Genomic DNA, 14,239 nt, shown 5'->3' with positions numbered 1-14,239 from the left:
CAGTCGTTCCTGAATGTTCGGGCCGCTCACACACTTGCTAAGTATGACTATTTTCTATCTAATATATATTTCTTGCACAAATGTATATGATTGAGAACATTTTTTAGAAAATTCCAGTGAATGTGTCATGTCTCTACATTAAAAGTTGACCGAGCAATAAGGGATTAAGAGAATAACGGTACATTGTGGTCGGAAAGTTTAAAAAAGAGGAATCAATTATTATCTTTCTTTATAGAGTTATGGTATCTTCGGAAGAGTTGCTGTATGGCACTTAGCGCTTTATTTGGTTGAATCATTCTAGTTCAGTCGCTAGGGTGGCGCTGTTATCAACTTTTTAATAGATAGAAATCTGATGTCTTTGAGAAAGTTATAGGCCCTATTATTTTAAACATATTTTCTGAAAATGCAAAATTTGTAGGTCCTGCATGTTTCGAATCCCCGACTACATACGGGGAACGTGCCATTTAAGCCAATATATTCTGATTCCTGATACAGATTATGTTTTCAAAAATGCGCCATAATTCAAAACATGTAGGACTTCAAAATGACTGTTAGATTTGAGTTCGTATAAAAAATATCTTATGGCATGGTTGAAGTTGATACATTTTCATGCATATGGTATGATTTTTAATATAGCTCCGTAATCTCGGATTTAAAATTGATCGTGATTTTAATTTTCTTGAAATGTTCCATCCAATTATCATTCTCTTGAAATCATTCATATGTGAATATATTTTATGATTTAAAATGATAAATTATTCTACAAATAACACTGTCTGGGAGTTCAAAATATATCATTTTTCAATCTATGACATCAATTTTTGGTTTTCAGACATGCCCTCATATGAAAGATATACACTATGTACGATTTAAGTTAGTGAATCTGCTTGTTGCGTTGATGGTCAGGAATCAGTAGCGTCTGGCTCAAATGGCACGTTCCCCATATTGGCCTTGATGGTGAACAAACTATTTATTTTATTTATATTTGCAGCGAAAAAGGTGATGAAAGTATGCTAAACATCCAGTTTTAAAATTTAAAAAGATCGCAAAAATTCATCTTTCATTTAAAACTGATCATTGTTCAGTTTCAACTACTCTATTCGGTTCTCTCTTTGATACATTCGACCCATTGGCCATTCGGTCTAAGAACCAAACGGCTTAAGGTTGCACAGAGAATGCGCAAAATTCGCAAGCGAAAAAAGCTGTTTTTTCCACACCGTATGTCAGATCTTCATAAAAATCAATCAGCAGTACTGTAACAACATTCTACATACGCTGATTGATTTTTATGAAAACATACGGTGTGGAAAAAAAACTGCTTTTTTCGTTTGCGAATTTTGCGCATTCTCTGTCCAACCTTAAGGACGATTTGGTCTAATGTCCATTCGTCCTAATGTCCATTCGGCCTAATGTCCGTTCCGCTTTATGTCCAAATGTCCTTTGGCGTAGTAACCCTCGGCCTAATAGCCGGCAATGCTAAGCATATAGCTTTAAAATTTAAAAAAAATCTTGAGAATTCACCATTCATTTAAAACTGATCACTCTTTCAAAAATCTCTAACCCTATGTGCGGGATTGTGAATTAAAATCACGTGAGTTGCGTACAAGGCAATCGTTTTACCAAGTACACTATGTTCGCCCCTTAAGCTCCGACTTTTTCTTCCCCTCAGTTAAATATTCGGCTTCTTGTCCTTCAGTCTCATGACCACTCGGAATAATGTGTATTCAACCTACTGTCCATTCGGCCTAATGTCCATTCGACCTAATATCCATTCGGCCTAATGTCCATTTGGCCGAATGACCATCGGCCTAACAGCCGGACACCATTCAACGCTAGGTGGCACTATTTCAACTTTGTCGAAGACTGCATATCAATCCAGCTTCCTTAAGAGAAGTTATTAAACTTGTAATGAAGTGTTCTCTGAGCCAGTTTTGCATGGGACCTAACACCATATAGTGGTGAATCATACTTCGATTCGATTCCCATGATTTTTTTTTTTGAAAGAACGGTTGAATTTAACTAAATAGTACGCTTGGAAGTATTTCAGTGCACGATAAGAGTCATCTTCTGACTACAAAATTTTAGTTTCATATTTACCCACATTGATGGCGCCAACACTAACTTTTAAAGAAAGAGAAATTGAATATGGACATGTTCACAAGATTTACTGGAAAAGACTTGTTCTACATCTTTATAGAAGATAATCGACTACTGATTAATCACCATGTGCTGTTAAGCCTCATGCAAAACTAACTCAAATATCACATCATTAAACGTTTAATAACTTATCCCAAGGAAGCTGGAATGATTTGCAATTTTCCACAAAGTTGTAGGCTGCAAAATTATCTTTCTTAGTTCCGCGTACAGTGATAAACTGATGCGTACAGTGCCACCTTGCGGTGAAAATGCCAGTTAGAGTAGCTTCAAAGACGTTGATCCGGTATCTAGACTTGTCCGATTTGGTTCAAATCTGAAGCAGATAATCCTGGAATCGACTTTGAGGTGGCTCGATAGAGGTAGTTTTTTTGTCACTCTTGTGTATCCTCATGTCAAAAACAAAAACGTAGATCTACGTTAAATTGTGTTTTGTACTTCACAACTGCTTTACAGTGGTGCAACTCCTTAATGATTCTTAGGGTGTACGCTGAAAAGTATTTCTTTGAATTGCCATGGATTAGTGACGGATAGTTATTAATAAAAAATTATCCCCTTTGATGATATAACACGACTTGGCTCTGCACTACCACTAGGTTATTTACTTTTCATTGTGGCAGGTGGTAGTACGGATGTCTTGGTCAGGCGGAAGGAATATTATCTGAGTATTATCGGAAATGGAGTGGGGTTTGGGTTCAATGCCCGATTCCATCAAGTATCTTTCCGGGATGGAAATTTCCATGGTTGTTTGTGGAATATTTGAAATGTATCTGATTACGTTTTGACGTAGGACTACGTCTTTGTTTTCGATATGGGGTTGTACTTTGCAAATTCCACAAAAATGGTATGTAACGAAAAGTGGTCCAGTTTAAAACGCTTATAAGCCATCTCACGATAAATTTTCAAATTTTTTACACATATCGCCCCGAAATACTTCTAAGAATGGATTCCAATAGATAAACCCAAAGATTTTTGATATCATGGCATTAAAAATTTAAATAATGTACAACTTAGTCAAAATATCGCGCATTTACATACAGAAGATAGTGCTTCCCAAGCCCGGCACGACACATTTGTTTACCTAGCGTGCTACGATTCTATGAATGATGTAATCATCGACTATTTAAAGAACGGATTTGGCCGGACAAGCTCAGTTGCCTGTTGAACGGCAGGCGGAGCAGGTCACTGCGCTAAGCTGAGTTAGAAGTCCGTTAAACAGGCTGTAGAGGTACGTTACCCTATGCCGTCCAACACGCAACTGAGCTTGTCTGTTCAAACACTATGTTTTCTTTTGTGTTGTGCTCGTTTCCAGCACACTTTTATGTACAATCTCGAACACAATTATTCGTACACAAAATCGTTTGTACATTCGAGCTCCATTCGCAAACACGGTTAACATAGTGTCGTGGTACTAGTTGTCTCTTTCGCTCTACCCATCATCATCAGCGTTGACTCATTTTGCTTTGTGCGCTTGGGTTCAATGTTTGAGGCGAATGTTTTGGTAGGTATATCTAATTTGATACTAAATTGTTAGCAGTGGCATGCGTAGCCTACATGATAGCAATCTGTGCTTTCGTTTCGCTAAGACGAAAACTTTCTTAGCAACAAATTTACGCGGATCGAATGAAAGCACAACGTTCGATCAATTCATTGATTCATTTCCACTTCACGTGATTCATTTCCACTCAGCCTATCCTATTTTGATTCTGCTAATAGGTACAAACTACGAAACCTATTTATGAAAGAATACACTGCCACTGCATTCGATACATTTGTATGCATACTTTAGCAAAGTTACAATAATGGCAAAATATAACTAGAAAGCTTGGTCATGAAATGTATGTTTTTTGCCACACACAATCGAAAAGTTTTTACAATTTTTAAGAGCAAATCTTCGCTATAAAGATTTAGTTCCAGATATTAGTTCGGTCATGGTTTTCTGTCTTCTTTCTGCAGATCTTCTCCAATAAGTTTAATCGTTTGCAAATTTAATTGGTTCGTTTTTATTTGTTTGCTGCAAGACAGTTTTTTGTGTAACAGCATGCCGAAACTCGAAAGATAGCAAAAGTCCGATAACAAGTTTGGTAAAATACTGAACTACAAACCTGTCAACCGATCTAAAACATACATTCAGTGTCCGATAATTGAGGAGGGACGTACTGCGATGAGTTGAGCAGTCCTAGAATTTGCATCCGAGATATGGACAGAAGTTCCGATCGCATCTCACAAACCAGGCGGAATATTCTCACCAAAGAACGCTACAAGTCTTACTGTAGCAGAGATTATCCCATCCAGTAGTTGAAGCAAAATTTGAAGACCAAAAACGTGCAAGGCCTCTTTACGATCGAATTTTGACGAAATTTAACGTGTGTATTTGAATGGACTACGTAAAAATGGATTTTAAGAAACATTCCGTTCAAACATCGCGACTGGTCGTGACGTTGTTCCAGTACGTGTTTGCTGACAATCCTTCAAAAAAGATAATGATTTAGCAAGGAATATGCAGCTCTGGAATCAAGACACCAAATGTGTACATGCTTAAGGAAAGTCAGCAAAGAAGGTCAAGCAGTGTACTACCAAGGTATTGCTTAACAGTATAAGGATAGAATTATTTTTTGGTAGGTTTTGGTTAGCTATCAATATACTAAAGTGACAGGTGAACCATCCAAATTATCTTAAATTTCGCCCCATCGAATCATTCTGGGCAACTGTTATGAGACTTAAGTGAAGCAGTGGAGCAGTCATCAGCGTTTAAAAATGCATTCGAAGCAAACGAAATATGCCGTTTTGAATGTGCAGAGTATGATGAATTCGATCAAGAAAGAATTATGTTATAAAAGATGGTGAATTTTCATTCCGATTTCAATTATGCAGAATTATTATTATGGTTTATTCCAAACACATGCTACTTCTAGTTCACCATTCTTCACTCAAAGGAGTTTAGTGTTCTAAGTTAAAGCTATAAAATTACCAAAAATAAATCAATGCCAAGGATTCACTCTTAGCACTTAGCACTCACTCTCTTTGTACATCAAATCTATCCATGTATGTATGCCGGGCCCGTGAGAACGAAAAAAATACATCAAAAATCTTACGTCGAGGGTAACTCAACAAACTTCATTGAGAAAACAAGGCAACCCGACGAACAGTGAAAAGGAAATTAGAAAATCATATACACACCTTAATTCAAAGGACAACCATTTTCACTATACCGAACGCCCTCTGTTCCGGTAAAAACTGTTATGGGGTTTAGTGTTGCTTTGCGGGTCCAATGAGTAAAATCCTTTCCTGGTGGTGCACCTGCCTAAAACGTATCCTTTGTATGAGCTTGAACAACATATAGTTTGTCACACCACTCACTAGCTGGGGTTGCGTGGGTGGAAACGAAGGTTAATCCAACAAACGCAGAATGGGTGGTGCACCTAGGTTGCTGTGGAAAACTTTCTCATTGCTTGTGGTGTTGTAATTTTCGGAGCTTTTCTTGTTCATAAATATTCAATTGTAAATGCTTCTTTGCTTTGTCGGATGAGGGCATAAATACACTTCTCATTCGTGTAAGGTGGTAAATATTTCGGGCACAGCACAACAAATTTTCCCACAAAGATACACCCTTGCAGAAATTTTTCCACCCACTTTTCGCACTACGGGAAACGGTATCCTTCTATCAGTATTATAACTTAAATGTAAGCAACTGTCGAGATGATTTTGACACAGCAGTACAAAACTGTAACGTTGTAGGTAGTGGACAGGTTCTACAGCAGAAAAATGTTAAACTAAAACTTAAATGCTGAATTTTCACCAGCAAGACTGAGAAGGAAAAACCAACATTACCGAACCCGAGAAAACGCACTTCTGGACTGTGGATGGATCCCACCGACTAGGTTGTCCTGAATCCTTGCGAAAGAGAACTTTATTCCAAACACAACCACTATGACAGTGGAGCAGCACTCATTATAGTACTCAACGCACACACACAAAGCGCGTATGTATGTGTTTAGTCTGAGTGGATTTTGGTTGGCGGGATGAGCGGCGCGATTTTCACGCTGCTGTTTCCGAGGCTCGATAAGATTTGATAAGAGAAGAACGTGCTGACTGGGGATCCTTTTGCTGCTCGCCGTATGTTTTTAAGCACACACATGGACACCGTTCGTAGTACTACGAATCGTACACCGAACCATATCTGGTAGAGAAGGGCGCTGAAATACATGTGAAACCGTAGGGTTGCTGCAGGTGGCGAGAAGGTGATGAACGTGAATTGGGCGAATGATGCTGTTCCTTTGCGTCGGGCTGTCCACTTGTGCCTATGCTGAGGGTGCAGATTGAAAAATGTGTATGGAATGGGCGGTTCATTCATCAACAATCAAGAACAGACAGCGATATGTCCTAGTGGCGGAGAGGCTTTCGAAAGGGATTTTTTTACCGTTTAAATTCGTGGCGCAAAAATTGTTTTGCAGTAAATATTACATCATAACATAGCAATCACCAGAAATGTAACGAGCGCATCTTATAAAAATTGGTATGAAGTACAATATAAATATGTATGTAATATTTAAGACTGAACGTAAGTGTAGTTTAAAAAAATGGGAGCACATAAATTCGCTGATCATAATATTTTTCAGATTATTCCTTAACGGCGTGTCAATTCCTGCACCCAAACAAATGCAACACTCCGAAGAGCTCGTTCGTTATGTTGTTAGAAACATAACAATCGAGGGAAGCAGCAAAACAGAAAAAACTTCAACAAAAGCCCACACCAAACACAACAGTTGAAGGAACTCAAACACGTGTGTACGGTATATGCTCTCATAATGTTGTAATCCCTCATTCGGCCTGTTTAATTGGTTAGTTGGTAGAATGTATTGTGAATGCACAGCCGGGTTTTTGTCCTTTTTTCATCCAAATCATGAAAAGTAAAGAGGATGGCTACTGTGAGAGTGTATTGGCGGAAGTAGCTGAAGTGCGCATGAGTTGAAATGATTCGGTGAATGTGCCCTTCAGAATTGTGACATTAACATATTGCATACAACATCAAAAATATTAAGGTTGATAATTGTTGTCACCAGGTAGTAGACCGGTTGTTTTCGGAACACCTTTCTATCGAATTTCATTGAGCTCCTTCAACTTTTCCCTATCCATGAGATCCTATCGTTGCTTTTCGTTTACTCAAGTTTACATGGAAGAACATCGACAGGAACCGTTTTAATCGGTAAAAACCGACTTAATCCACCTAACAGTGAGATGAGACATTTCTTACACATACAGTCGAGTCTTCTACTACGCGAATAACTGGGGGCGTGAAAAAGGAATCCGCGTAATAGGAATCCCATAGCTGATGGGATTTTGACTAATTGGGGCTGTAGTCGAATATATCGTCTGCGTTAACATTTAGCACCATACTTTCTTTGGCAAAGTTGTTGTGCTTACTTAAACCTACAATTTAGAGTAATCGGATATCCAATTAGTTGAGAACTGTGCCGGCAGGGGTACTTTAAAAGAGAGTAAATAAATCGAACCTCTCATCGTGAATGTGACTATTTATCATTGAATGGATTTAACATGAAATATATCGAAGCACTGATTATTTTGAAAGGTGGTATCTCACGAAGATTTGTCCAGAAAGTCAAGAAGCTTCTGGATAGTGGAAATAATAACTCGGAATTCTGTATCGCTAGTTCATGATAATTTGGAAGTGTGGTGCAGAGTTACAAATAATCGAAACTCTATTTTGACGGCTGAAATTGAACCTGATGCGACTCGCGGTGAATAGAAAAAATATTCATTCAAATATCCACGTTATTCATTCAGTTGAATATCGAACAATATATTCATTTCAATAATTATCAAGGAAAATGTTTTCAAATGCCGCTAAAGCATATGAAACAACAATCATCATCGCTTACATTGTGCCAGCGCCTACTTTGATGCGTTTGATTCGTTGCTGCACGGTCGCTTCGTCTAATAATCGGAGATGAATGAAAATCTGCATGGATGAATGGGCGGTTTGTTCGTTTGACGTTTACAGCTGTGTCACTGAATATTGAAAATGAATGCAGCTGAATATATATATTGAATTTTCATTCAATGAATTTGAATATTTTTAACTGTGGTGTGGTGTCTTCGGCAAAATTCATCATCGAGTCGAGTGCTGCCCGAAGGCGAATAGATAATTTCAGAATTTAGCTACTAAGCGGCGCTAGGGAGAGTACAATTTCCAGTACATGCTGGGTGATGTTTTGTTACAAAAGTTTGATAATTTAGTAAAATGATGTTTTCTGTAAAGTTTCTGAGGACGACAAGGACTTTTTAATAAGTGGATTAACGTGGATATCAATCGCTAGGCGGCGCTAGTGAGCATACATCTTTTTATTCCAGTATCTCCAAGTGATGGCAATTTAGAAGGGTGATGTCTTCAGCAAAGTTGCTCGAGATATCAAGGACTACCCGATGGAGATTAGTTTGAGATACTCTCACTGTACGGCGCTAGTGAGCGTACAAGCTTTCAATAGATGGTAGATTGTAATATATCCGAAAAAAAAATTAGAAGGACGTTCCTAACAAAATTCTTGAGGAATTGTAGGGCTGTCCGCGTTGTGAGCTAGAACAAAATTTGGTAATCAAAATGGAAATTTTTTCAACAATATGGTAATGAGTTTTATTTTGAAGGACATTTTGTAGGTAGATGAAAACCAATTGTTTTGGACATTTTCAATGAACAGGGGGGTCCGCCAATGCGTCAAAAAAGAATTTTCGACATTTTGGGAGTGAATTTCATATTATAAGGCAAGTTGTTTGCAGTTGAAAATCAATAGTTTTGGACATATTCAATGCATATGGGGGTCCGTCGATGAATCAAAATATAATTTTTTTCAACTGCATGGGTGTGAGTTTTTTTTATTGAATGGTAAGTTGTTGGCAGATGAAAATCAATAGTTTTGGGCTTTTTCAATGCACATGGGGGTCCGCCAACGTGTCAAAAAGGAAACATGTGGTGGCAGCAATATCAGCATTTTAATATAACAGTCATTCGCGAAATGTTGAAAGAATTTCTTTTTTGGCATATTGGCGGGCCCCCTGGTGCATTAAAAATATATCTAAAAACTTCAGCGCGAGACAAAATAAAGTATAAAGCATGTTATGGAAAACTGTTTTTTCTTGTATAACTCTTTATATCGGCCACCTAACATATAATCTAGTAAAATGAATGGGCGGTAGGGTGTCCCAAAATGACATCATGTTAAAAAAGTCATCGGGCTCACTTCTTAAATGAAAGGTTAGGGTATTAGGACCACTTTCTTCTTCGGAGTGAATTTGCTGAAATGCCCCCTACTGGTGGCGAATTTTGATTTTTTGAAAAATGGGCTGATTTTGGGTAAAATTTCAAATGCATGCCCCTTGAAGTGCTCCTGAACGACCTTAGATTTTTTTCAGCATTTTTTTATTTTCTGAAGGTCCTAATGGAGAAGTTTGGATAGTTAGTTTGTACAAATTTTGAATTATAAGAGCGGCAGAGCCATTAAAACTTAGTAAAAAGTGAAATTTTTGGTGTTTTGCAGTACTTTTTCTTCGAAACTGGGTATCTACAAAATTTTAAAAATATAGAAAACACTTTATATAGTTGAGCCGAATACAGGGGCGTAATTTTGCTGAAGAAAGTGTATAGCTACGGCCAATGGGGTATAACTTATTTAAGTTTTTGTTAAATAACCTTTTGACATTTTATGATATTCATCAAAAATAACACTGTTCTACAAAATAAAACAACTTAGTGGGCTTAGTCCGCATATTTTTTTTTGGAAAATAGAGGGAAAATGATGAAAAATGGCGTTTTTATCTTGTCTCTAGTACATCAGAATCGGTTTTTATGAACATTCGACGATTTTTTAAAAATTATTTTGTATACTAGTAGCCACCTAGCAGGTTTGAAAATCACTACAATTAAACAAATATGTCGACCTAATGGCAAGTTATGGCGTATATTTGAAAGCTGAATGGATTGGCGTATTTACATGTGTCAAAAAGGAAACATGTGGTGGCAGCAATATCAGCATTTTAATATAAGTCATTCCCGAAATGTTGAAAGAATTTCTTTTTTGGCATATTGGCGGGCCCCCTGGTGCATTAAAAATATATCTAAAAACTTCAGCGCGAGGCAAAATAAAGTATAAAGCATGTTATGGAAAACTGTTTTTTTTTGTATAACTCTTTATATTGGCCACCTAACATATAATCTAGTAAAATGTTCCAGCATCTGTAATATTTCTAATTTTGAAGTAAAAGTGTGTGAATTATGTCAAATTGTTAAGCTTTATATTTTTTCTAATAATGGTATTTGAGAAACATAAAAAGTACGCATTCGATAAACAGTTTTCATTTTGGTGAAATTTATAGTAACTAGTATTTAGTGTGCCCTCTCTTAGCTTTAATGACAGCCTGCAAACGTCGGAGCATACTTTCGACAAGGTTTTATAGGTACTGACCATCAATTTTGTTCCTTCTTAAAGGGCTAAAAACATTTTGGCTTTGGGGTGGAGATAGCGTAGTTGGTAAATCGATTGCCTTGTACGCATCTCACCTGGGTTCAATACCCAACCCCGCACATAGAGTTAGGGATTTTTCTAAAGAGATTTCACTATTCCGACAAAGAGGCCAATGACCTCTATAATAAAAAATTGCTTTTTTGTGACATCTTCCTTGTCAACTTGTTGATCCAATGTAGACCACAAGTTTTCAATTGGATTAATGTCTGGACTCTGGGGTGGCCATTCTAGTAACTTAATTCTGTTGGCACGGAAAAAAGCAGTAGTTTTTCGGGCGGTGTGCTTGGAATCGTTATCTTGCTGAAAGATAAATTCATTTTCCAGTCTAGTTTTCAGCAAAAATTCTTCCAAATATTGATTTAGATTGGAAATATACGAATCTGCCGAATAATCCATAGGCATTATTTTAATATTTAATTTTCGATTAATTTGGTCATGTTTAAAGTGATTCCATAACCTTTCTATATGAGATAGATAGATATGTGCTCCAAAGTCCAAAAAATCAATTTTTGTCAAATTTTTTTTTCGTGTTTATATCAAATCTCGACGATTCATGCATTTTAAAGACATTTGGCGTCATAAATATAAATTCGAATTTGAAATTTTCCTTTACTCCCCCTTTGAGCAATTTTCAGTTCAGTTTATATGGGTATTTGCTGTGTGGCCCCACTATTCGACTTGTAACTCCGGAACCGGAAATCCAATCAATAAAAAATTCAATAGCAGCCGATGGGAAGGTAGTACCTTTCATTTGAGACTAACTTTGTGCACATCAGTCCAGCCATCTCTGAGAAACAGAGGTGAACTCTTTTTTCCACATACACACATACACACATACACACACAGACATTTTCCGATCTCGACGAACTGAGTCAAATGGTATACGACTCCCGGCCCTCCGGGCAGGGATTAAGTAGGTCATGTTCATAGTGATTGCATAAGCTTTCTATATGAGAAAGGCAAAAAGTGATTTTTAAAAGGTGCCATGTAAACGTTTCATTACAACAAAATGGCTACAGATAGAGAGTTAGTATCTTCATCTAATTGTTTAAAATGACATTCTCTACAATTCTGCTGAATACTCAAACTCCTTTCTATCTCCTACCTCCTTTCAGTAAAAAGATACATTTCGGAAATGTCTTTACACTTCATTTTGAAACATAACCATCTACTTCTGAAAATCTATCTTAATAACTCCAAAAACTTGTTTGAAGTCATCATAACAAAAAACTTTATGGTTTAGTAGCAAAATAATTAAATGCATGAAATTGTAAATTTTGACCACTGTGCACCTGGTTGAATTAAAAAGAAACTTTCTCCTTCTATTTTTGATTTTGAGTATTCAACAAAAACGCCCCATAAAACGGAAAGCATATTAAATTTGTGGTCTCGCTTCAAAATTGCGCCTCCCTAATGTTTCATTATTCGCATTTTTTTCTTTTCTCATGTCACGTTATATCAAGCTTTTATCCAATATCCTATATAGCTTTCTTCGATGTAAAGTTGATCTCGAAAGCACAATCTTAATACACAAGCTTTTATCATTTACTCACGTTATGTCCTCGTTATTCCTGCCAGTTTTGCTCGATTCCACTGCCACGCTGTGCCGCATCGTTTTCCGCAACGACTCCATATGCTTCAGACTTCCTGTGGATAACAAAAGGATTTATTATAATTACTTCTGAGGCCAACGAACCCCTTTGGATGGTTTGGTATCGAAAAAAATGCGAAAAACAACCGCGAGTTGGAACACAGCACAGCGCTTTTAGGATACATTGTTGCTGTTTTCTGATACTTGTCCTCATAGCGGGTGGTATGATGTTCGCGAATTGCCTGGTTGCTCGGAACTGGTGCACGCGCAGGTTCTGTCTAAGTGCAAACGTAATCGGCAAGTGTGTGGTAAGTTTCCAAATGTGCGATTTCTTGCGTTGGTATGATAATTTCAATAGATAGTACCGTTTAACTTTATTGTGTAATCTGAGATCTGTTTTTGTTCAGAAGTCGGCTTGCTCAAATAGTTTAGTTTGATTTGGGATCCAAATCATCAAGTTTAGTGTGACTACCGCATATTAGAAACCATAGATGTTATTTCTTTAGGAAATGTGTTGTGTTCCACTGCATTACAATACAGTGGAAAAATACGTTAATTGTCCTAATCAAAGTTCATTTAAAATGTTTCTAAATTACTCACACATATTATAATAACTGTTATCAATTTGTAACGCCGTGAATACACGCCGATAAAGCGACTTATCTTTCGCGAGAGCAAGAATCTTGTTATTCCATCCACCGCAAATCTGTGCAAGAAGTGTGAGATTCTCTCCAAGTTATCTGCCCGGACAAATCTTTATTTTCCATCCTACTCCACTGTACAATGTGATTTGATATCTGGTTCCTTTTCTTCACCAGCGGTTCCCATACAAAAAGGGCAATTAAATTAACGAACATGACAAGGGAACGCGACCTGCTGTTATCTTTTGATATCATCAACAGTTCACATTCAGTGCTGGGAGAAATTTACTGCCACAGGAAAGGATAATAATTCTGTTGTTCATTTCTCTAACGGTCCGACAATAATCTATACATACGCACATGTCTACAACAAAGGTCATTTCCTTTCTTTTTAGTTTAACGTAGCCATTACCCTAAACGTTATGTACATTGTTTTGAATAAAATTGAATGCATTCTCAATCTGCACTTGGAAACAATCGCATCACAACTTGATTGAATATAATTGATCGATAATTATCAGATGTCCCGAATATACAAGCCTGCCACTTACTGCTCACCTGTTGAAGATTTGTCTCGCAGCGCAACTAAACTGCTTATAATTCGAGCGCGATGGGCATTATTTCGTATACCGAGCTTTTTGATGTCGGCTTCGCTATGGTATAAGAAGTCTTCGACTCCGCTGAATTGTTTGAATTTATCTGAAATATTAAAAAAGGCACAAATTTAAACTAAAAGCAACGAAATCTACTGCGACAGCTTACCACGATATTCAGCCAGATCCAGCCTCGCAAGCCAGTCCAACACGTCCATGTGCGGACAGGAAGTGATAACTATTGGCGCATTTTTTCTTCTCCGATTTAAAGATCCAAACTTGTGACTCCAGGATATACCTTCGAAGGGAGAAAGTAAACTTTGTGAATGAGATATCGAGGGTCGAGACATAATGTGTCGGCGGTAGTAGAGCTAAATCTTTCTCAATGATTTTACAGGATTAACATTTTTTGCACTTTTTGCACTTATGTTTTAAATCATTAGAAGGTATCACGCATACGAATGCTGCAATCACGAACAGCACCGGAAGAACAGGGGAAAGAATCCAACATGCGATGTGTACTTTTTCTCGTCCCAAACCAAACTAAAAGATCAGGCAACTTCTTGGGCACTTTAAGCTGGACAAATGCGTGGCTAATAAGCCCCTTCTCGCTTTAAGAGCAACGATTGTGGTCCAGCGTAAAAGGCTGCGATCCCGAGGAGCACTAACCGAACACCGCTGCAGAGGTACATATATTTTGTGCACAGCTGTTTCCTCACATTC

General features: G+C 37.5%; 1 protein-coding gene across 1 annotated transcript in view; it reads right to left on the bottom strand.

Moving 5' to 3' along the window:
* Positions 1-13,881, bottom strand: part of LOC131678395 (breast cancer anti-estrogen resistance protein 3 homolog) — a 109,860-nt gene extending 95,979 nt beyond the window's left edge. Inside the window, exons 1-3 of the mRNA XM_058958541.1 lie at positions 13,686-13,881; positions 13,482-13,622; positions 12,245-12,338 (exon numbers count right to left, since the gene is read on the bottom strand). Of these exons, the coding sequence (XP_058814524.1) occupies positions 12,245-12,338; positions 13,482-13,622; positions 13,686-13,866 (416 nt within the window). The 5' untranslated portion in view covers positions 13,867-13,881. The remainder of the gene's footprint in view (positions 1-12,244; positions 12,339-13,481; positions 13,623-13,685) is intronic.
* Positions 13,882-14,239: the final 358 nt, after the last annotated feature.

This window comes from Topomyia yanbarensis, chromosome 2 (assembly GCF_030247195.1).
Source record: "Topomyia yanbarensis strain Yona2022 chromosome 2, ASM3024719v1, whole genome shotgun sequence".
Classification (NCBI taxonomy): Eukaryota; Metazoa; Arthropoda; class Insecta; order Diptera; family Culicidae; genus Topomyia; species Topomyia yanbarensis.
The sequence above is the reverse complement of the archived record's forward strand: the minus strand, read 5'-3'. Positions and strand labels throughout refer to the sequence as shown.